Raw genomic sequence first — 23,221 nt, 5'->3', positions numbered from 1 at the left:
ATTGATTTATTACATTCATGATATGTTGTCCTGATACTACTGTTCGTTTGTGGGGCTTTTCCATCACACAAGGTACAGTCTTTCTTTGCAGGTGATTCTGTCCTTGCTTAGATGGGGGAAAATGCAGAGTAGACACGAGTATGCCAAGTCAAACATCTCCCAGTACTGAGGAGGCTGAGGCTGGAGAATTGTCACAAGTTCAAGGCCAGCCTGGGGCTACAGAATGAGTTCCAGACCAGTCTGGACTGAAGAGGGAGGTATTATATCCAAAGGAACAAAAACAAACAATAAAACCAGAGAGTTCCATGATTATGTCTGAGGTTCCTGTTGGCCTGCCTGGCAAAGAGTGCATGCAGTTCTTAACCAGAGCCACATGTGACACCTGAACTCCAGGTAGAAATCTGAGGGAGCTTCCTCACCAGATAAAATAAAATAAGCTTTGTTCATGTCTTCCCTTTGTTTATACCCAGTGCCACTGGCCACCTTTTTGGATTTTGATTATCACTTGGGGTCTTAGATACATTTTTCCTTTTATCGAAAAAGCCCTTCTCTCCAGCATCCCATGGTGCTCCTTGTGTTTCTCTTCTAGGAGGGAATGCCATTTTTTTCAGAGAGGTTTTTTTTTTCCCCCCTGACTACCCTAATGTTCCCAACTCACATTAACTGTTAGTTACTGTTGTTATGTCTATTAAACTAGATGTCTCTTGCTATTCTGTGTCAGCATTCTGTGTTCCTTTGGTAGCATTTACCAAACTTTGTAACTAGTTATCTTTTTCCTTGTTTGCTGTCTGTTGACACATGAAGCCATAGCTACATTCCCTGACCAATCAGTTTTGCAGAGGGAAGGTGTATTGTGGGTGCATAACCTGTACTTAATATACATTTGTCAAATGAACTGACCAATGAGTGAATGGCTAGTACACATCAGTGTGGAAGAAATGGGAGCAAGAGAAGGTAGTTATTGTTGACACCAACTGATAGTCTTCTGTTCTAGGTGTTTGTTTGAGTTATAACTCTGAGGCTATTATCACAACTTTATACCTGATTTTTTTTAAACTCATTAAAAACATTTCTCCATCCCAGGATTGCGGGAAAGGGTATCATGTCCCTCTCCAGGTCTGGGAATACAGGATGTGGCCACCATGCAGTTTCAGGCAGTGCTAGGGATCAGACCCAGGGCTTCTTGCGTGCTAGTTAGCCAAGCCCTCTGCTACCAATGGGCTACATTACCAGCCCAGGAGCTTCCTATTGAAAAGTGTGTGTGTGTGTGTGTGTGTGTGTGTGTGTGTGTGTGTGTATGCTATAGAGCCAAGTTGATCTCCCGGTTATCTGATTAGCAAGTGATCCACAAACAAATATGTAGAGGAAGCTCTGATCACCATCCCATGCTCAGTTTCTTCCTGTTGTTGTTTCACGGGGGGGGGGGGGGGGGGGGGCGCGGGGGGGGGAGTAAATAGGTGAACTTCCTGTTTCTAAGCACAGGAAGGCAGGGGAGTAGATAGAAGAGCAGGGGAAAGACTTGAAGGATTTAGAGTTGAGATAGGGGCTATCCTGTCACTTACTGGGTTTTGTGACTCGGGTCAAGTCCCAAACCTGTTTTCTCATCTGGAAAATGTGCTTGGCTCAGTATTGTTTCTGAGCTCAGGTGAAATGATGGGACAAAGGACTTTGTAAGCCGTGGAATGCTATAATAACACTCCTGGTTTACCCTGAGGGCTGGATCCTTTGTAAGTAGCAGAAGTATTCCCAAGGGCAGTCAGGTGCTTCACAGTTGGGGCTACTCTCCTAATAGCAATTCACACATTTTAAAAAATGAATTACTTCTTGTTCTCTGACTTAAGTTACACCAAGTATAGAGTCATTTAGACTAGTAAATGCATATTTAATTATACTTTATTTTTAAGGTTTGAGACAGTGTCTTATTTGGCCACTTGGACTGGCCTTGAACTATCTTCATAGCCTAGCTAGGACTTGCCCTTCGCCTCACCTTCAGAATTGCAGCCTGGTTAGATGCTTTCCCAGGAGTATTAAACTGTGGCAATCCTGTAGTCAGGCCAGTTGGGCCCCCTCAGCTGTGTGATCTAATGTAACAAGAGTGAAGGACCTGAAACTTCATGATCAAATCTGGACTGAAATGCTAACTTCAGGGGCTGGCTGGAGAGATGATCCAGTGGTCAAGAGCATTTGCTGCTCTTGCAGAGGACCCAGGTTCAATCCTTGGCACCCACGTGATGACTCAGCTTTCTTTAACTTCCATGCACTCACGTGGTACATAGAGAATAAATAAATGTAATATTCTAATACCAATATTTGCCAGGCCAAAATGACCTCTAGACAGTTACATTGTGTGAGTAACAGTTCTTTTTGCTCTAACACTGTCTACCTGAAGCCTTTTGGAAAGTGAACTGAGAATTTGGCAATGGCAGGAGCCATATGCTTCACACAGGCAGGGGTATGGTTAGCTCACTTGGCTCATGGGTTTCAAGACCTAGCCCACGCATGATACAGGAAGGGATTTAGGGCTAGCTCTGGTTTTTGTTTTTCCCTCGGCTGTTCTGAAGAACTGAGTATTTCAGAACTCTGTTATAAATACTAGTTTTAACAGGCGCAGAGGTCAACAGACCTTTCATCCTCATTAACATTGGGTGTGCTAGAAGTGGAGACTGGCATTGGACTGCAGTGTTAGGGCAGATGCCACAGGGAAGGGGAAGCAGGGTAACTTGGGGCACATCCAGCTGTTTCTGGGTGGTGGTGATCAGTCTAGAGTAACACTAAGGCAGAGAGGTTGGGGCAGTGGTGGGCATTAGGAACTTGGTGGAAAACACAGAATGATGATCTGTTAATGGCTGACAGCATTACCTAGGATTCCAAAGGACTTGGACCAGGCTCCTCTCCTTCTTTAAGCCCAGAATTCAGTCTTGTTTTGTGGTGCTGTGAGTAATAGCCAATGTCAGTTAAAACCTTTTGTGGGGAGAGGGGCACAGAACTGGTCATTAATGGGAATTTCTTTGCATCATTTTGTGATTTGTTAGCTTTGTAGTGTAAAATAAAATACTTTGGTGTTGGGTTCTTTTTTTCTCTTTTAAATGGGAATATTTATTTCTATAAGGTTATTTGTGGATTAAATGAAATTATATGATAAAGAAGAACTATATATGTACCAAAAATTAAAATAATCAGGGAGTTATTCTTTTTGTTTGCTTTTTTTTTTTTTTTTTTTTTGGTTTTTTCGAGACAGGGTTTCTCTGCGTAGTTTTGCGCCTTTCCTGGAGCTCACTTGGTAGCCCAGGCTGGCCTCGAACTCACAGAGATCCGCCTGGCTCTGCCTCCTGAGTGCTGGAATTAAAGGCGTCCGCTGCCGCCGCCGCCGCCGCCGCCGCCACCACCACCACCACCCCCCCCCCCCTACCCCCCCCCCCCCCCCCCGGCTGTTTGCTTTTTCTTAAAGCAGGGTCTCAGCATATAGCCCAAGCTGGCCTTGAACTTACTGTGTAGCCTAGGCAGACCTTGAATTCAGCATTATCATACTGCTTCCACCTCCAGAGTGTTGGCATCACAGGCTCACCACCACAGCTGGCACCGGAGCTATTCAGTGTCTAAGCATTTATGCTTATATGTCACCCGTGTGTTCTCCAGCCACACAGATGATGAGGTCAAGGCAATAGGAATCTACTGGAGAAAGGGCCAGAAGCATCAAGGCCAGTACAGTAAGTGGTCTGATAACAGCTGTGCCTGAGTGTAGGAGCATGTGCAAAGAGTACCCAACCGCTGGGGTCTCAGAGAAGTCCCCTCAAGGTCATAATAAAGAAACACACACACACACACACACACACACACACACACACACACACACACACACGACAAACTCAGCCTTCCTTGACTGTGGAATTCAAAATTTGGATTTTTGTGGCATTGGTTTAATGTTAACTAGCTACTTCATCTGTAAAATCCCAAATGATTAGGAATCCCTTCAGTTTTTTGAGGCCTTGCTAAGGAAAGTTATGGTTACATCGGGGAGCATCTGCAGCTCTGACTGTATAATGTCTATCTTGCCACAGTCTTCTGAAATGAGCTGATAGCTGGGTGAGTGTCAGAAAGTGTCTCTGTCAGAGTGCTTTGGGGTGTTTGATTGCAGCCAGGAAGAAGGATTTAGAGGTATGGATGGTCTTTAGGAAGACACAGCAGCTGTGTTGAGCCTTGAAGACACATATTTGCATAGACATAGACAGACTTTTTTTTTTCTTTCAATTATGGGTTGAGATGGCTCAGGGCACTATAAGGAGAGAGCTGTAGTGTGGAGGTGTGTGGTGGTTTGAATGAAAATGGTCCCCATAGGCTCATAGGGAGTGGCACTCTTTGAAAGGATGGGGATTTGTGGCCTCATTGGAGTAGGTGTGGCCTTGTTGGAGGAAGTGTGTTACTAGGGGTGGACTTTGAAGTTTCCAGTGCTCAAGCCCAGCCCAGTGCCTCTCTTCCTGCTGCCTGCTGGCTGATGGGATGTAGAACTCGAAGTTACCTCTCCAGCACATCTGCTTGCCTGCCACCATGATGATAAAGAACTGAACCTCTGAAACTGTAAGCCAGCCCCAATTAAATGCTTTCCTTTATAAGAGATGCTGTGGTCATGATGTCTCTTCACAGCAATAGAAACCTTAACTAAGACAAGGTAGAAGGCAGAATCTTGGACTGAGGGCTAATTTAGGAATAGAAGAGATTGTATTTTTGAATGTCAAGCTAAGGACTTTGGGCTTAATCTATTTGGCAGTGGGCACTAACTAGTAAGTACTTTGGGATGACTACAAAAAACTTTTTTGTTGTTTTTGTTTTTCAAGACAGGGTTTCTCTGTGTAGTTTGGTGCCTGTCCTGGATCTCCCTCTGTAGTCTATGCTGGCCTTGAACTCACAGAGATCCGCCTGTCTCTGCCTCTCGAGTGCTGGGATTAAAGGTGTGTGCCACCAACACCTGGCTACTACAGAAGACTTTTTAGAAGAATCATTGAATTTCATTTCTTTAATTTAGCCATAAGCAAGCCTAGAGATACTACTATTTGACAGTCTTGAAATCATGTTTTAGATCGCAGAATTGTGACCTGCACTTATGAAATTACTCAGCACTAACCTCTGCTCTTGGATAAATTCTTTCTCTCCTTTGTTTGTTCTACCCCTTGCCTTCATTCGTTGTTTATGAACACGAAGGGTTAGTATTCTCTATTCTGAAAGTTCTTGAACTACTAGTGTGGAGCACAGTACTAATAATCGTGTGTCTGCTATCTTATGATACTCGTGTCGAAGCAGTAAGCTGCACTGTTATTCAGCCACAGGTTCTGACATGTGAGGAAAAACACAGATGGTAAGGTGGGAAGAGGAGAGGTTCCTTTTCCCAGTCTAGACAGTCGTTTGCAGAAGCTCAGATAAATTCTGTGGAGTTAGATGCCCTGGGAGCCCTGAGCATGGCCGTCCCTACAACACAGGTAAGCTTCCCCGACTGTGTTGAGAGGATAGGCGCTTTCCTTCCCCAACCACAGAAATCGTCTCACAACAAAGCTTGAAGGAAGGAAAGCTGGTGGCCAGCAGAGGAGGCTTGTTAGGGTAGGAAAAGCAGGAAGCAGAAAGGTCCTGGGTCTTAGTTCTCTCGCTGTCTGTGCCAATAGTCACCCCCTTCTTTACCCAGGATCCTCTTCATCTGATGGTTAGATGAGATGACTTCAGGGGGTCCCTCTAGGTTCATTGTCCCTTCATTCATAACTCCTTTCTTAAACGTTGTTTCTCTAGACATGTCTACTTAGAACCTGGGAAGGATCTAGACAGACTGTTGAGAAAGTGTGTTTTCATCTTAGTAATGACTATGCAGAGTGAATACTCCCTGGTCCTGGAGTGTAGTGTGCTCTAGCTTCTCATCTAACCTTGACCTGTGCCTTTCTGATAACTTGGGTTGTAGAGTGCAGGTGTCTACCAGGCACTCTGAATGTCTCAGATCAGAGGGAAAGCCTCAGGTGATATGCACAGTGACACAGATTAAATTCCATTATGAGCATCTTAGCCCCTGAAAGTGTTTTGTTACTCTGAAATTAGTCTCAGAGCCATTCAGCTTCTAGAAACCCAAGTGAGAAAGGCTTTTGGAGAACGTGAAACTCTAGTTAAGAAAACTAGAACTTGGCTAGGCAGTGGTGGCGCACGCCTTTAATCCAGAACTCAGGAAGCAGAAGCAGACAGATCTCTGTGAGTTCAAGGCCAGTCTGGTCTACAGAGAGTTCTGGGACAGAAAGAAAGGAAAGAGGGAGGGAAGAAGGAGGGAAGGGGTGGGGAGGACAAGGTTGGAGAAAAGAAGTAACCTCTCCAGCTATTAAAGCTGGTCTCAGATGGTCTCAGATTTGTTGTAGGACGTCCTTCCTGACAGGGCTGTTGTAGCAGTCAGTGGAGGTAGGCTGTGGGAAGTGTCCCAGCTACAACTTGACTCTGAACAGTGTGTAGTTCTTCTGTCTGCTGCTGTGAATGTCAGCATCTCTTTAGTACACAGGTTGAACACATATTCCAGGTGCTCTGAAAGAAACGTACACAGGTCAGAAGAGGCTGAGGTCAGAGAGAACGTGGTTAAGACCTCTGTGAAAGAACAGAGGTCAAGAGGGAGTGAGCTGTACAAGGAGTGGGGGCAGAATGTTCCAGGGCAAGGTGTCTTGTACATAGGCACTGAATTTAGGAAGAGTCTGGCCTCCTCTAGGAACTGAAGGAAGACCAGATACTGACCGCACTTTTTTGCTTCCTTAACCTGTCTTCTCCAAGGGAAGAGAGTGTTTCCAAGCCTTTGGCTGTGTCTCTCCTTCCAGCCACAGAATTGACTTTATATTGTGTTTATAAACCACTCACATGCCCATCTCTTCCTTAGTCAACAACAGCACCTTGAATGAGTACCTTTGCTCCCTTTAGACCAGAGTAGGCAGGATGCAGTAAGGGGTTTGATTTGGTTAGCCTTGGTGTGTTTTAGAAGGATCTCACATTGCCTAGCTTGGCCTTGAACTCCCTACATGGCTGAAGGTGGCCTTAAACTGATCATCCTAGCTCTACCTCCTAAGTCCCAGGATTACAAGCATGTGTTGTTATGCTTGGATGTTCATATGGTACCTTGAAAAATAAAATGAAGATATTAGCCCACCTTTTTAAAGCATATTCAAATAATTTCAGAGATAAATAGTCAGCATTGCTGCCCTGAGACAACATTCTCTCTGCTGCCAAAATCACTTGTCAGCCTTTGTGGTGGCTAATGTCTTTTTCCTTATTTGTGAGAAAAAAACATGGAGCCAGAGAGATGTTTTAGTGGCTCCTAGCACTTGCTGTCCTTGCAGAGGACCTGATTTTGGGTCCTAGTACTTATGCCAGGAGGTTCATAGGCACCTGCATTTTCAGCTGCTGGGGATCTGGCATCTTCATCTGGCCTCTGAGCACATCCACACTACACACATACAAAAAAAAAATATATTTCTTTTTTAAATGACAGTTTTGGTTTCTTGGTTGTTTTTCAACACATTAATTGTAGTATCTGCTCTCTGTGGTTGTTTAAAAATGAGTTAACTAAATAATTGAGTGCAGCACAGTGCAGTGCTGGAGGTGCAGCCTAGGGCCTCGTGCATGCTAGGAAGGTCCTCTGCTATTAAGCTGTGTCTCCATCCCTGTTTCTTTTTGTGTAACCCAGGCTGACCTCAGGCTGCCTGCCCTGTCTTCCTGTCTCAGGCTTCTAGTGCTGAGATTACAAGTGTGTGCCGCCACACTAGGCTCAGGAGGTCTGTGTAACTGTTGACCTTACTTGAATTTTGCTAAAGTTCTTCCAGACTTTAACATACTGAATCTGTCACTGACATCAGCCCCTGTTAATAAAGGTGACAGTATATACATCAGTGACAGGCACAGGGCTTGGAGTTGTCACTCACCAACTGCTTTAGTTTCTTTAGGCGGCCTCTTAATCTTCAAAATACTGCTTCAGGAACAGAAGAACAGGTAATTATGGGCTCTTAGCTCCATGGAAAAGCTTTCAGGAAAAACATCGATTTATCAGCATAAAAGGTCCTTATTGGTTCTAGCTGACTTGAAAGTAGCATGCTTTGCAGTAACAGGTCATTAGCAAACCCCAGAGTGCACCTGTGAGGAAGTAAAGGGGGATCCATGTGCACCTCGACACACGTTTTATGTAATAATGCTGAAATTAACCATGTGTTATAGGGCATTAAAAAGAATTCTTATGCCTGATCTTGACACTTATTATATGTGACTAATGTGTGTGCAGATATTATTAGACAAAGTGTTTGCCCGGTAGCTTAGATTAAAATAACCCCTGTTCTAGCTCATTTTAAACAATGTAGTATGAACGGTGCCAAAAGAACCAGCGAGAACATTTTCTTCTCTCCAGGATCTCGGGTCTTGTAAACAAGGCTCTGCTCCTGCAGCCCATCCAGGTCGTCGTAACCCAGACTGTGCCCAGATGAGGATGCCAGTTAGGTCCCTTTGAGTCTTCTTATTATTTATGTCAAAAATGCTGTTGGCTCTTAACGAGTATCTCAGGTGCTCTTTTGCCACTCAAACCATCTCAGCAAACACAACTCAGCGTGTGCATGGAAGAGGAAATGAATGTGACTGGCATCTTGACTTAGCCCTAGACTGTCCCGACAGCATACTATTGTTTTTAATTTTCAGAAAGACTTAGCTATGTCTATAACTGTTAACAATGTTGAATTTCAACTATTTTGTTACCTTTCTTGCAACTTAATTATTAAGGTGTTATACGTAATGCTGTTTAAGCAATGTAAAAAATAAGAATAGAAACCTTTGACAGTCAAGATCAGCTTCATCCATTTGTTATTTATCTGTATTGCTCTGTGTGTCTGTGTGTCTGTCTGTGTGTGTGTCTGTCAGTGTGTGTCTGTGTCTGTGTCTGTCTGTGTGTATGTGTACATGTGAAGAGGTGTTTTGGGAGGGGGCTCTGGATTCCTTTATTATAGCATGGACCTCATGTATCCAAAGGTAAGGAAACTTAAAATACTTGGGTGGTTCTGGAAATCCATCCGAGGGCATTGGACAAGCACTGACTGCTACTGAGCTGTGTCTCCCTGCCCAAGAAGAGACTTAACATTCTTGAATTGCTTGAAAGCCAAGCACTGGGCTGGATGGTTTGTGGCATTAGAGAAATCATTTTTTATAACTTTATAAATAAATAAGCTCAGGTAGTTTTGCTAGGACATCTGCCCCAAGTGATCTTCCCCACGAGGGAAGTGGGAAGGTGCCTGCACTTCCCTGCTGGGCTGTCTCAGAAGTCCGCCGTGGGAAGTTGCAGATAGTGGAGCGCTTTGCGGCTCTCCCACTTGTGTCTTGTTTGGTTCACCCGCCGCTTCTGGAGCATCCAGAGCTGCACTTCATTCACAAAGCTGGCTGGAGGCCAAGTTTAAATCTGGGGCTCTCAGGTCAGTTCCTCCTCACTTGCTTCACTGCCCTGGATGGAGGGAGTGATCTCTGTCATGAAGTGCAAAGTGCACCAGTGGACCCTTTTGTGTCCAACTCATGGTCTTGCTGCATCCAGGCTCCCTGTGTCAGGACTGGTGTTTTTTTTTGTTTTTTTTTGTTTTTTTGTTTTTTTTTTTTTTGGTTTTTCGAGACAGGGTTTCTCTGTGTAGCTTTGCGCCTTTCCTGGAGCTCACTTGGTAGCCCAGGCTGGCCTTGAACTCACAGAGATCCGCCTGGCTCTGCCTCCCGAGTGCTGGGATTAAAGGCGTGCGCCACCAACGCCCGGCAGGACTGGTGTTTTTTTAAGATAGATGGTTGGTTGGGTTTTTGTTTTGCATTTATCCTCCCCTTCTGGCTTGGCCCTTACAGCCTGTTAGCAGCTTTGGTGTGTAATAGGCTGCTGTAGTGTCAAGTATTGGTTAGTAGATAGAAAACACCAATGTGAACATTCTGTGTTTAAATCTTATCCTTGCCGGGCAGTGGTGGTACATGCCTTTAATCCCAGCACTCACAGCAGAGCCAGGCAGATCTCTGAGTTCAAGGCCAGCCTGGACTACAGAGTGAGATCCAGGACAGGCACCAAAACTACATGGAGAAACCCTGTCTCGAAAAACCTAAAAAAAAAAAAAAAAAAAAAAAATGTATCCTTGTGTGAGGCTGTATTTGCCTTATGGATAGAGATGGATGCATGTATATGAGAAACATTTGTCTAGCCTGGAGGCACAGGCCTGTAATTGTAGCTACTCATCATTCACGGTCTGCCTGTGTGCTACAGTAAATTCAGGGTCAGGGTAGGCAACACTTTGCGACCCTGTCTCAATTTAAATAAGTAAAAATTGCAATGTGATGAGCAACTGTAATCCCAGCACTTATAAGACTGAGGCCGGGGGTCACTATAAGCTCAAGGCCACCTTGGCTGCACAGTGAGTGTGAGGTCAGCCAGGATTACATAGCAAGACAAAAAAAAGAAAGAAAACTGTGGCTGTATTTCTGTGGTAATACACTTGTCCAGCATACTCAAGGCCCTCAGTTCAGTCCTCAGTTTCCCCCCACACTCAGGTTCTGGGAAGGATAGCTATGTTTAAGCTCGAACATAAGACACAAAAAGAACTCCATCAGAACCCTAGTTTTGTCCACTTGACTCTGGTTACCTGGGCAGGTAACAAGTCAGTTTTCTCAGTTGGATAAGAACTGCCTGAGAGTGAGAGGAGGTAGATATGTAACAAGTTGGGGGGCAGCTCCTGTGTAGTGGCTCCCTAATTTCTACGTAGGCATGGTAGTTACTGAACATACCCACATTGAAAGGTCCTCTTTGTTCAAGAAGTATCACAGCTTGTATCCAAAGTATCTTAGCAGCTATTTCTGCTAGCAGGAAACAGATAATCTAAAACAGTTGGCTTTTGACGTTCTTCTATTTTCTATTTGGAATGAATACATTGTTTTAAAAACCATTATAAAAGATGAGCTTTCCTGTCAGTTTCCTTGCATGAGGATAACAAAAGTAACTTCCTGAACTGCACCACATAGAGTGCATACTAGTGTGTGTGTAGGTGTGTATAGGTGTGTGGGGAGGGGGGGAGGTAGAGACCTAAGGACAGAAGCCAGCCCTTGTGTAGCATCTCTGTGTCTAGACTCTTGGCCTACAGATGGAGATCTACAGAGTTGATGTGCGCTGTCAAGCATATTCATCATAGCTTTGTTTACTAAGATTAGTAACCCAGGGAGAAGCAAGACTCCTTCAGAAAGACAGAAGGTACTGGACCAGCAGCACAGGGGAGGAACCTTGTAAAGTAAACTTTGTTTGGTTAGTTTTTATTTTTCTCTCTGTTTTGATTTTTCCAAGACAGGGTTTCTCTGTGTAGCTTTGGTGCCTGTCCTGGATCTCATTCTGTAGACCAGGCTGGCCTCGAACTCACAGAGATCTGCCTGGCTCTGCCTCCCAAGTGCTGAGATTAAAGGTGTGTGCCACCACCACCGGGCTAGTTTTTATTTTTCAAGGTGATGCGCTTCTTGGAAAAGGTTATTAATTTATACTTATAATCTGACTAAATAAATATAATGTATTTTCTGAGTTCTCCCTTTTTCTTGTTTAGTAGTTATTTATTTACTTATTTTGATCAGAGTCTCATGTAGCCCAGACTGGCCTCAAAATCTGATTCTTCCTGCCTCAGTCTCCTAAGTGCTGGGATTATAGGTGTGCAGTACACCTGGCTTGGGAATTCTTTATGCTGTTAGTCCATACTATAGTATCAGTAAACACTCAGTAGCATAAGCTGTTAATTACAGTGCTCAACAGCTGTAACTGAAAGGAAGTGGTCCCACTCTACCTAGGAGTTATTGGTATTGGATTTATTTCCAAGATAGAGTCTCACTGCATAACCCAAGATAAGCTAGATGTTGTGATCCTCTCGTCAGCCTCTGGAATGTTTATATTGCGGTTGTGTTCTACCATGCTCAGCTGTGTTTTATGTGGCTCTTCTGGTTTGTTGTTGTTGTTGTTGTTTTAGAAAGATGAGAAAAAGTTAATTTTGAAATACAAATTTATTAATCCAGATTTTTAATGTGATTCTCTTAGATGAGCCAGTTTTCTTATCTGGGCAATGGAAATAATACTCTCTATTCATTTGTGTTTAATTCATCTCCAGTAGTTTGGAAGTAAAATTAAATCATGTGGGATTCAACTTGGCATGATGCTGGGTGAGCGATTGTAACATGCAGATGTGATACTGCCATTTGAAGGGCATACAGTGTGACGGAGGAGACCCCATAAAGCAGTCATTTGTCAGCAGCCATGTGCATTTTAGGTCCAGTACTTAGAGGGGGTTTGAGACTAGTCTTGCATCAGGGAAGTTTTAGTGGCTTAGAAATTTTCTTTCTCCTACTGTTAGTGAATAGAAGATTCATGTTTTGAACGCTTTGGTCTGACTTTAAAACCCTGCCTTCTCTATGGTAGCATCCCCTGAGTTGCCTGTGACGTGGCCTCATTCTGTGTTCTCAAGCATACCCTATGTTGTTCCTTGGGAGAGTTGGGAGCTCTCCATGCCTAGTGGAGGAGCCAGCAATAGGGTTAGATTTAACTCTTTGGTTGTGTTTACTTGTGTGTTGTGAACCCCTGGAATCTAGACGCTTCCTTAGGGTGGTAATCTTGTGGATTCTGGGGCTGTTATGAAACCGCCTGCCACCGTGCTGTTTGTGGCCTCTCGTGTAAAAATAGCCTCGTGGTGCTCATGGGGTGCTTAGTGGCCAGTGTTTCCATCATCCTGCACTCCCCCACCTAGGACACTTGAGGTAAACAAAGCTCCCAGTAAGAGCAGATTGCAGCAGCTGCCACCAAGAACTCAAAAGAGGTTCCATTGCTTTAACATCCAGAGCCCTCTGCCTGGTTGATGAGATAGATGTTCACAAAAGCATTTCTGAAATGAAACCATCTGTGATCCTTCCTGTTTGTCCCTTCATACCTGTGTTGAGCCTCCCAGGCACTTATAGGGGTTTGGGGTCTGTCTTAGTGGCAGAGGGATTGCCTGGCAAGCACAAGACCCTAGGTTCAATCAGCAACACCACTAAAAAATTTAAAATCCAAGCAGCTTTGCAAGCTGGAGAGGTGTTTTTGCTGTTGATGTTCGTGGAGATGATGTGGACTAGTATATATGAAACCTGAAAAATATCAATACCTTCCCATGTCCAGGTAATTTTAAGATAAAAGTAAATGGATTTAGAATATGTGTCTTGCTTCATGTAACAAGAGACCTATGCTGGAAATTCCTACCTCCTTCCTACACTATAAGAGTTCCCTAAGCAGCTTGTGGCTTTTCCCTTTTGGATCTTACTCAGCGACCTGTTAACCTGTTCTTGCCTCTTAAAGGCACTGGGACTTGTGAGGTCAAAAAGATAGGCGAAACTACCTGCCAGTTCAGTGCCTCTCAGGTGGTGCCAGTCTAGGAGTTTGCTTTAGAGTTCAGAGTAGGTAGATTCAGGTCCAGGCTACATTCACATGGTTACTATTTCTGTATTTACATGTTGAGGGTTTCACTTGGGTGAGAACCTGATTTACTTGAAGTGGAAGGTAATAAATGTTTCCCCTCACTTCCCTGCTTTGTTCTGGATTTTATGTGCAACCCAACCAGAGATCAATTTTATCTTACACACTTCTGGTCTTTTAAGAGCAATTAGAAGTACACGTGTTGGGGCCCCGTGCTGGTCATTGTCAGTTCACTGATCTTCCCTTTCAAGTTGCCTAAACACAGCTGAGTTCTTAAGAGGAGCAAAGAAAACATGACCGTGCTGCCAAGTAGACAGGAAGCCCGGCGAGCGAGTAAGCGAGCCGACCCAGGAGTGAGGCTGAGCACAGCCTGCGTCCAATCAGCTGAGCGCACTGTTGCTATGTGCACCCTACTCTGCCTTTGTGAGAAGCCTGCCCGGGGAAGTGCTGCGCTCCGCTCTGCTCCCGTGTTTTCCACCGCTGCCGACATCTGGATCCCTCCGTGGCTGACAGTGTAGCAACTGACAGCCGGAGGCTTCCAGTATGGTTTTCAGTGGGAACAAAGGGCTCCGAAGACAAGGTGTGTAATGAGGTGTTTTCAGTGGTTTTGTTGTCAAGCGGCCAGTTTGGGGTGGTTGTTGCTTGTATGGCTGGTTTACGTGGATTTTTAATAAACAGGTCCAGGGATATGATTGGACTTTGAGAGTCATGGGACGTAGGGACAAATTGTCCTCTGCTTCAGATAGCCTGTTTCCTTTGAACAGCATTGCCTGAAGGATTATTAAAATGCTAATCTGAACAATGAGTGGGAAGAAAAGAAACCAGATACAGTGTGCTCACTTTAATGAGGAAAAATGTGATAGAAATGAGAACATCGGGGAGGGAGGGCGGTTAGCCAGGAGTCCTGGCTGTGTGCACAGAATATATTTTAAAACAAAAGCTGCCAAGGAGTGTTTTGAAAATCTGGTATATATGTTTAGTTGAATTAATTATTTCTGAATGAGATCAAAATTACCAGGGATTAGCTTAGTGGTTTTTGACAGGAAGGGATCCATACTGCCCATCCATAATGCACTTATGAAGATGCTTCCCAAAATTATGTAGTCTCTTAATTAGGTCTCTTAACTAGTTTTGTGCAGTTCAGATAGAATACAGTGATGTAATTCACCAGTAAACCTGGTAAATGCCCATCTAGAAAATAGAGCAAGAGATTTTGAAGCCAACCCATCAATGTGTACAATAGTATTTTAAGACTAAAATTAGCCTCCTAAGTATAATTCTGTACCTGATGAGCTAATTGCAAATGTTAAAAAATTATTAATTAAGCAACACTGATTTAGTAATTGAATAGGGTATAAGGTACAGTGTGTTTGAGATCTGAAAATGCTGTCCTATATAATGTTGTTTGTTCTTTTTTTGTTGTTTTGTTTTGTTTTTTGAGACAGGCTTTCTCTTAGCCCCGGCAGTCCTGGAACTCACTCTGTAAACCAGGCTGGCCTTGAACTCAGATCCTCCTGCCTCTGCTTCTTGAGTGCTGGAACTAAAGGCATGTGCCACCCCGCCACTCTCCCCCGCCCCCCCTTCAATTTTTCAAATACTGTGAAATTAAAATTTATATAATTGATGTAGGTGATGGCTCTTTTAAGCTAATTAAAGCAGGGCAGGACAATTAGCATATTTCCCATTTGATGAGCAGTCAGTGTTGAGCTGTAACTAATACAGGTTTTGGATGTGGTTTTGCTTTTATCTTGTGCTACTAGGGATCAGAGGCAGGCTTTGTGCACACTGGGCAAGCACTGTGTCTGAGCTACCTTGTCAACCATCACATTTTCTTTTATGTAGTTGTATAAGTCATCCCTTTCTAATTCATTTTGAGACTTGTGTCTGAACTTTTTAATCTTTATAAACATTCTTTGGAAAAGGATTGTTTTCTTTTAAAAAAGTCCTTGTAATTAGAAAGTCATAGCAACCAGTATCAGCATTTTTTGATAAGTGAGGAAAAAAATGTTTCTTTCCTTTGTAAACAACTTAAAACATGTTGGTGCTCTTGTGCCTTTTGTTACTTATTCTTAACAATACATATATTTGTGTCAGGGTAAAAAGCTTGCTGGGTATGGGGGCACACTCCTGTAATCCCAGCACTTGAAAAGCTGAGGCAAGAGACTCACAAATTAGAGGCCAGCCTGGGCTACAGAGCCAGACCCTGTGTTTAAAAGAAGAAGAAAATGACCACCTGGGGTCAACCTGGTTGTTTTCTCTTTTTGAGCTCATTCTCATCAACTGCTAATTCCATTGTCTAAATTACACAATCAGAACCCCACAGCATTACTTAAACTGTTCCTCTCTCCAGTTCCCTTTGGTTTACTTCCTAAGAATGAACTGAACTCTAGGTGCAGGCTGTTTTCATGTGCTGTAAAAGATGGGAGAACACAGGGCCACAGACAGAGCTGATCACACGTCCTCGTCACATAGGCTTCGCTGTATCCAACAGGGATGTTCCTGGCAGATCCGTCCACTGAGTCCTTGCTGAGCATCTGAAGATGCTTTCTGTCTGAGAGCACTGAGAATCCTGTTCACTGTCAGAATCTCTGGATGACAGACAGCTAGAAACCAGTGGTTAGAGCAGTGTTGCTAGCTAGTTCAACTGAGTTTATTATTTGATGGGAGGAATTCCCCTGCCTTCTGTGTCAGATCTTAAATTGGCTATATGCCTTTGCACTTTGCTTTATTGAAGCAAACACAGTTCTGTTTATCAAGTACAGTGATGTAGAAATGTGCCTGTATGTGTTGAAATCTGTAAGCTGTGATCCGTAAATACATCTTATTTCCTAATCCTAAATTCTGTCCCTGGTTGTTGGAAGGAGGAGGGTTGGTGGTGGTGCCGGGGCTTAAGCCAAGCGGACAAGCTAGGGAAGCATGCTGCCACCGAGCCCCTTCTCCAGCCGGGTTCCTAAATTCTCTTATGTAAACTTTTGGGCCAGATGGGTACCAGTCTGGCGGTGGTGACTTTTTAGTTTAGGCCTGTGAAATCATTTCTGTTCTAGGTGTCACCACAGATGTTTGCTTCTTTGTCCTTTAAATGTCCACCTAAATGCTGCGTGATAAACCTTCAGCTCTCCCCTGCAGAAGCTCCTTCCTATATCTGTAGCCTGAATCCAAGGAAGATTGGTTTACACAGTCAGCTAGACGGGCAGGTGGTCGGCCATTTTCTTCTCTCTTCCCCTCCTGTTCGTTCTCATTCCCCCCCCCCCCCCCCCCCCCCCGCCTCTCTCTCCCTCCCTCCCTCTCCCTCTCTCTCCCCCCTCCCTCCCTCTCTCTCCCCCCTCCCTCCCTCTCTCTCCCCCTCCCTCCCTCTCTCTCCCCCCTCTCTCCCTCCCTCTCCCTCTCCCTCTCTCCCTCCCTCTCCCTCTCCCTCTCCCTCTCCCTCCCCCTCTCCCTCTCCCTCCCCCTCTCCCCCCCTTTGTTTTCCTTGAGACAATGTCATTTATTTCCAGGCTGATGGCCATCCTGCCTCAGCCTCCCATGTTGAAGACCAGCCTCCAGCATGGCCGCTCCCAGGCTGTTGCTGAGCAGTTTCTCACATCAACTGTGCTGCTATGTAGACTTGATGCTTTTGTAAGAACAGAGTGTCTTATTTTAGCCTTGAGACGTCACTGTGGAAAGTCAAAGACTAGGGAGATATACCTGTTAGTGATATTAATTGGGTCTGGTTATATAATCCTTTGTGCCAAGACTGTGTTACGAAACTGGCAGCCAAGGACTGCTGGCAGGGAAGCTGGAATTATTACCTTCTTGTTCTCATTCAGAGATTCTGAACATCAAAGGGAATAATGGTGCACACTGGAACAATGAAATTACAAATTACAGGAAATAGTAAGCATATCAAAAATAACCAGTCAGGCCTCAGATTTTGCTAGGAGTTTCTTGTGTGGAATAAGAGGGAACTGAGGCAGCTGGTTATACATGCCCTGTTCTCCAACTTGTATTGCTAAATATGTGGCATTAAGCTCGAAGTTGGAAACTGGGCTTGGTGGAACAAGCCTAGAACCTCTGTAGGTTGAGGCAGGAGGATTGTGAATTCAGCACCAGCCTGGGCCGCACCGTGAGACAGTGTCTCAACTAGTGATGGCAATAATGATAATGATCCGGCCTGTCTTCCTGTGGAGGTTCGGGGTCTGAGGTGTGCCTTGGTGGGCCATGGACACCAGCTCTTCTTCTGTAGTGAGTTCAGTGAAAAAGTGTACAAAAGTACCCAGATTAATGGCTCGGTTAAACACTCAGTGAAGTCTGACATAAATCCCCAAGTGTAAACAAGTTTTCTCAGGATTAGGTAGATGTCAATTTTCAGTTAAGACTTTGCCCCAAGCTTCACTTTTATAGAAATGATACATTTCTTGATTTTCTGAGCTGTGTCATGCTTTGGAAAGGGACAAGAGGACTAAATCAGAAAAGGGAATCAGAGAAGATGGCTGTCAGAAGCTAACCTCAAACAGTGGGTCTAGAGAGCAAGAGAAGTCAGGGAAGGGAAGGAAAGGCCGTGCTCAGGGCAGTCTGCTGTGGCCTGTGCTGTGCATGCCCCGCCCTGCAAATGTCTAGCTGCTCTGACCTCTGGGTCAAGCCTCTGGGTAGTCACTTGTTTCTCTTTGGGGTTCCTCAGCAGGAACTTAGTAGAGTGACCTTGGTGTTGCCTCCCGTTGCCAGCTGTCCAGGAGCCAGAAAGTGAATATCACAAATGAGTTGAATAAGACTGTCTCAAAAGTGCAGAAACTTCCAGAATAGAACTTGGGTGCTATTGTGAGGCTAAATTTTGAAAACTCAAACTTCAAAGTGAAAATGTTCAGAAAATGTTCAGATCTTAAAAGATCACTTTAATTCATTCATAAGATTTTTAATGACTACAATATTTTCACTGTTTTGAGCTATGATAATTTTATTGTGTTAAAGGCAAGATTTAATATGAATCCCATCCTCACTTGTATGTTTTCTTTTAATACTAAGATTTTTTTTTGTGTGTGTGGGGGGGGGTGGGGTGGGGGTCAAACCCAGGGCCTTGTGTATGGGAGATAAATACTCCACCACTGAGCTACACCCAGCTCTAGTGCTGAGATGATTCACAGAAACGTAAACATCAGTTAGTCTTACAACCTGCTGAAGACCACGTAGTTTACTGAGAGCTAAGAAGCAAGCAGATTTAAAAAGGAAGCTGATGCCTTCCATCAAAGCTCATCTTTTTTCCCTGTCGATGAGTCCAGTGGTTCTGCGAGGCGCTGTCTGTACCAGGCCCAGGGATTACTTTGCACTTAGTGAAAAAGGAACACAGCCTCTCAGAAGCTGTAATCCCAGCATTTGGGAGTATGGGGCAGTAGGGTTGCCACAAGTTCAAAGCCACTCAAGCTACGTTGCTAGTACCAGGCCCTCTAGGGCCACTTAACAAGACCCTGTCTTAAAGAACAAACCAAAACAGCAAAAATATGGCGTGAGTGATTCATACTTGTAATCTCAGCACCTGGGGTTAGAGGCAGGAGTTAAAAGTCAACTTTGGTTACATAGTGAATTCAACCTCAGCCTGGACTTCAAAAATCAAAACAGTGCCGAGGAAGAAGGCTCAGAGAGTAAAACACCTGAGTCTTGGTTCTCAGAACCTGTGTAAAGCTGGGCATAGTAATGCATCTGCAACTCTTGTGATATGAGGTAGATTCATGGACCAGTTAGCCTGGTATACGCAGCAGTAACCATCAACAAAAGAGAAAGGCGGAAGCTGAGAACTGACACCTGAAGTTGACCTCTGACCTCCACATGCATGCTGTGGTGTGGTACTCTCACACTCACACAAGTATACACACATGTGAATACACATACATATATATCATATATATACACACATGCTCACAGACACAAAATTCAGGCTTAAGACAGACTGAGTAAGGATTTCAGGACATGCATGTAAGAAAAATATTAGGTTTTGAACACCCGTGTGGGTTTTGTAGCCTCAAAGGAGATGGTGGCATGTGCCAGAGTGTCCTGCTGAAACCCATTGTCTGCACTGACTTCTGCATTCTGGGTGAGCTGTGGCAAAGAATCAGGCACAGAAGACCACTTTGGAACAGCTCTGAGCTGCAGGAGGCCCGAAGAACACTTCCTTTGGCCTTAGGCTGCCGTCTGAACTCTGCAGAAATGGTCCTGTTCTAGAAATGGAGGTCCACTGCAAGAATATCACCTTCCTCCATCTTTGTTTAAGACAGTCCAGCTGAGCTGCAGTTGCTCTGTGCGGTAATTAGAAGCACGTCTGTATCCCATTATCTTTTGTGTTTCTCCAGGAGTTTTAGGTTTCACGCATATAAACACACACTCAGTGGAAAATGTGAATGCTGAGAGTGCTAAGGAGTGAAGGGTCGCGCACGTGGCAGAGGGGTGAATGTTGAAAGGACTGAGTGTGTTTTTTGGGACCAGCCTATGCTGTAACCATATTCCCACGAGGTAAAAATGCAAGACTAAATTAGGTTAGGCTTAAGGATAATTTTGGAAAGTTATGTGCCAGTTATCAGGGATTAGTAAGGCTGGAACAAAACAAAACAGCACTAGAATAGTAGATGGTTGCCTTTTTAGCACAGACTTCTCTGAGCACTCAGTTAAATCTAGAGCATGTGATTCTGAAAAGGGTTTTTGCTTTCTTCTGTGACAGTGTTCTCTCAGCAACTGCCTCCAAGTTCTTTCTGCGTGGGCTGTGGAATAACAATACCAGGCAGTGGGGATGTTTCCACAAAGGACAGTGAAAAGGATACCATCTACTTGAAGCATTTCAGTCTGAAAGAGCAATATCCTAAGGCCGATGCTTTACTTGGAACACAGAGAAGTGGTATGACGTGGGCTTAGTGCAGGGAGGACAGCGGTGAATCAGAGCTGAGTAGCCCCCCAGTGTAAGCCCAGGCATCTGTGACACATGGATGAAAGCATAATTCTCAGCCCAAATTGTAAGGAGGCAAAACTATATCCTTTAGGATACCAGCAGATTCCCTGAGTGACAACTTCCTCTGATGAGTCCAGGTCCTTCTGTTTCCCAGTGCTTTGATGTGTGTCCCTGTTAATTTTCATCACATCCCAAATGAGACCAATCCTTGCCAGCCTCACAAGATTAGGCCTCTCCTTGGAGGTTGTGATGGTGTTTGCTCTGCCCCCTTGGAGGTGGTGGTGATGGTGCCTTGCTCTGTTTTTGCTTTCTCTCTCTCTCTCTCTCTCTCTCTCTCTCTCTCTCTCTCTCTCTCTCTCTCTTTCTTTCAAGATTTATTTATTTATTATGTATACAGCATATGTGACTGCAGGCCAGAAGAGGGCACCAGATCTCATTACAGATGGTTGTGAGCCACCATGTGGGTGCTGGGAATTGAACTCAGGACCTCTGGAAGAACAGTCAGTGCTCTTAACCTCTGAGCCATCTCTCCAGCCCCTGTTTTTGTTTTCTCAAGAGCTGAATTTTACTCATAGTTTTTCACACCTAAACATTAAATTTCTCACTTCTACTCCAGTCTTCAAGCTAATCCTTCGGATTGATTGAGTTCAGAGGGTTTTCCTGGAGCCTTGGTCACCTCCAACTCCTTACACAAGCATTCAGTAAATTGTATGGTGTATATCTGCAGTCCTGTCAAAGATTGCCCAGGAACTAGGAAGAGCTCTCTCATTTTTCATTTTTTATAGATTTGAATGCCTGTGAACCTTGTGTTAGAGACTTCATGGGTGATTGCCTAAAGCAGTTTGCTTATTTTAAAAATGAATGTTTCTTTTTCCCATTTGAGGGAACTTTATTGATAGAAGAGAAAGTAGATGACTATTAAAATACAAAGACCATGAGGATAATAAGAATCATTATTTGAAAAGTTTGATGTCCAGAACCCAAGTAAAGATGGAAGGAGAAAACTTACTCCATAATGTCATCCTCTGATCTCCACATGCATGACATTCACACACACACACACACACACACACACACACACACACACACATTCAGGCACATTCATACACATGGACACACACTCACACACGCATACATCATGTACACACAGGTGTGCACAGTTTACACATACACAGATGATTGGCCTTTTTTTCCATGGAGTTTCAGCTAAAGGTGTGTTTTATTCATGCTGAGTTTAGCAAGGAAAAGTACACAGTGCATGCAGTGAGTCCTTCCAGAGACAGTCAAAGCTGCAGCAGAGGGCACAGGCTTCAAATGAGATGGGAGACCCAGAGAAGGATAGTGTCTATGAGCCGAAATGGAGACCTTCTGAGAGGTTCATGCCTTCTCACCCCCTTTTCAGGAAGATCTCATTATATAGCCCGAACTAGCCTTAAGCTAGTCATCCTCTTGTGTCACCTTCCAAAGTACTGGGACTTCCAAAGTACATGGGAGAGCTACCACACCTAGCCCATAGCATATTTATTGTTGTGTAGGATATGAGGAATTTTCCCTTCCAAAGAGAAACTATGTTAGGAAATATAAAGGGGACGTCTGCTTGCAAGAGTAGCTTTTAAACCCAGCTTGATCCCCTCTACATGTTGTGAGAGCTTGACCTTAGAGTTGCCCGTGGGTGTCTTAAGAGGCTCTCACAAATGGTGAGATCTAAGCCCCCATGGCTTCTAGAAGTTGATTGAAGTAGTTTTCATCACTAGCTATAGTTATAGGGAACCACTAATGAGTCCATGAAGCATCTCAAGAAAAGCAGGATGAGGATGCTAAAGAATGGGTGTGCTCTTCCAATGCACAGGAGTATGAATTACCTTCTGACTACCTAGGTCTCCATGGTGTAGCTTATGAGACCTTCCGGAGCCAGTGCTGGGAACAAGCAGTAACTAAGGTGGCTAAGACAGACTGAGTGAAAGATGAGGTCCATGCCCTGGGGCTTGGTGGTGCACACATTTGATCCCAGCACTCCGGAGGCAGAGGCAGGCAGATCCCAGTCAGTCTGAAGCCAATCTGATCTACATAGAGAGTTCCAGACCAGCCAGGGATACACAGATCCTGTCTCCAAACAAAACACTAAGTAAAGAAAAGATTAGGTTGGAGTTTGGATTTTTCACCCCGTGCCTCCTTACTGTGCTTCAGGCATCCAGTGCTCCAACTGTCCTGGAAATGGCCATGGGTCACAATTGCTGGAAATAGAGCAATCAGACTTTCCCACAGAGGGCAAACTTGGGGACAAAGATGGAAATGGAGTGTAGATCATTCTTAGGTTTCAAGTCCCAAAGTGCCAAGCAGCTGTGGTTGGGACAAAGGCTTCCACTCCAGCTAGCACCCCTGTGATTATTTTTAGTTTGTTGTCGTAGGATAGACTTCGGGTCAGCCTGTGCCTGTGGCCAAAGTGGTATTAAAAACAACAGATGGGACGGGGCTGCTGGTGATTGCAAAGGACTGAAACTGGAAGAAGCCTGTTCAGTTTCACACACCTTTATTGTCAGAGTGGACAGAGGGTCAGAGAGTTTGACCTTCACTAAGGACTCGAGGCTCGGTGACTCCAGAGCTTGACAGGTGGCTCCGGAGCAGCTTTTCCCATACCGTTCAGTAACTTGAAAGCACTGTGGGAAATGCTGCTTTGATTTTTTTTATTTTTTGTTTTTTGTTTTGTTGTTGTTGTTTGGTTATTTTTTGAGAGATCTGTGAATTTCAAGATATTGTACATCTACAAATACAGACCTAATGATGTGTGACTTAGCTGTCAAAATTTAGGGAGAGACCATGTGAGGTGTCACATGCCTATAATCTGAGCA

The 23,221-nt window shown here is 44.3% G+C and overlaps 1 protein-coding gene across 5 annotated transcripts in view; it reads left to right on the top strand.

The window, feature by feature from the left end:
- Fam214a (family with sequence similarity 214 member A) overlaps window positions 1-23,221 on the top strand; it is a 74,858-nt gene that overhangs the window by 8,749 nt on the left and 42,888 nt on the right. Inside the window, exon 1 of one of the 5 annotated variants that reach the window (XR_003734075.2) lies at window positions 12,824-14,045. The exons of 3 other annotated variants lie outside the window; for them this stretch is intronic. Coding sequence is in view for 1 of the 2 variants with exons in the window: in XM_028865177.2 (XP_028721010.1) it covers window positions 14,009-14,045 (37 nt within the window). In the remaining variant the exon portion in view is untranslated. Of the gene's footprint in view, window positions 1-12,823; window positions 14,046-23,221 lie in introns of those variants that run through there. One more of the 5 variants, XM_028865177.2, reaches the window with a different exon arrangement.

This window comes from Peromyscus leucopus, chromosome 14, assembly GCF_004664715.2.
Source record: "Peromyscus leucopus breed LL Stock chromosome 14, UCI_PerLeu_2.1, whole genome shotgun sequence".
NCBI lineage: Eukaryota > Metazoa > Chordata > Mammalia > Rodentia > Cricetidae > Peromyscus > Peromyscus leucopus.
The sequence above is the reverse complement of the archived record's forward strand: the minus strand, read 5'-3'. Positions and strand labels throughout refer to the sequence as shown.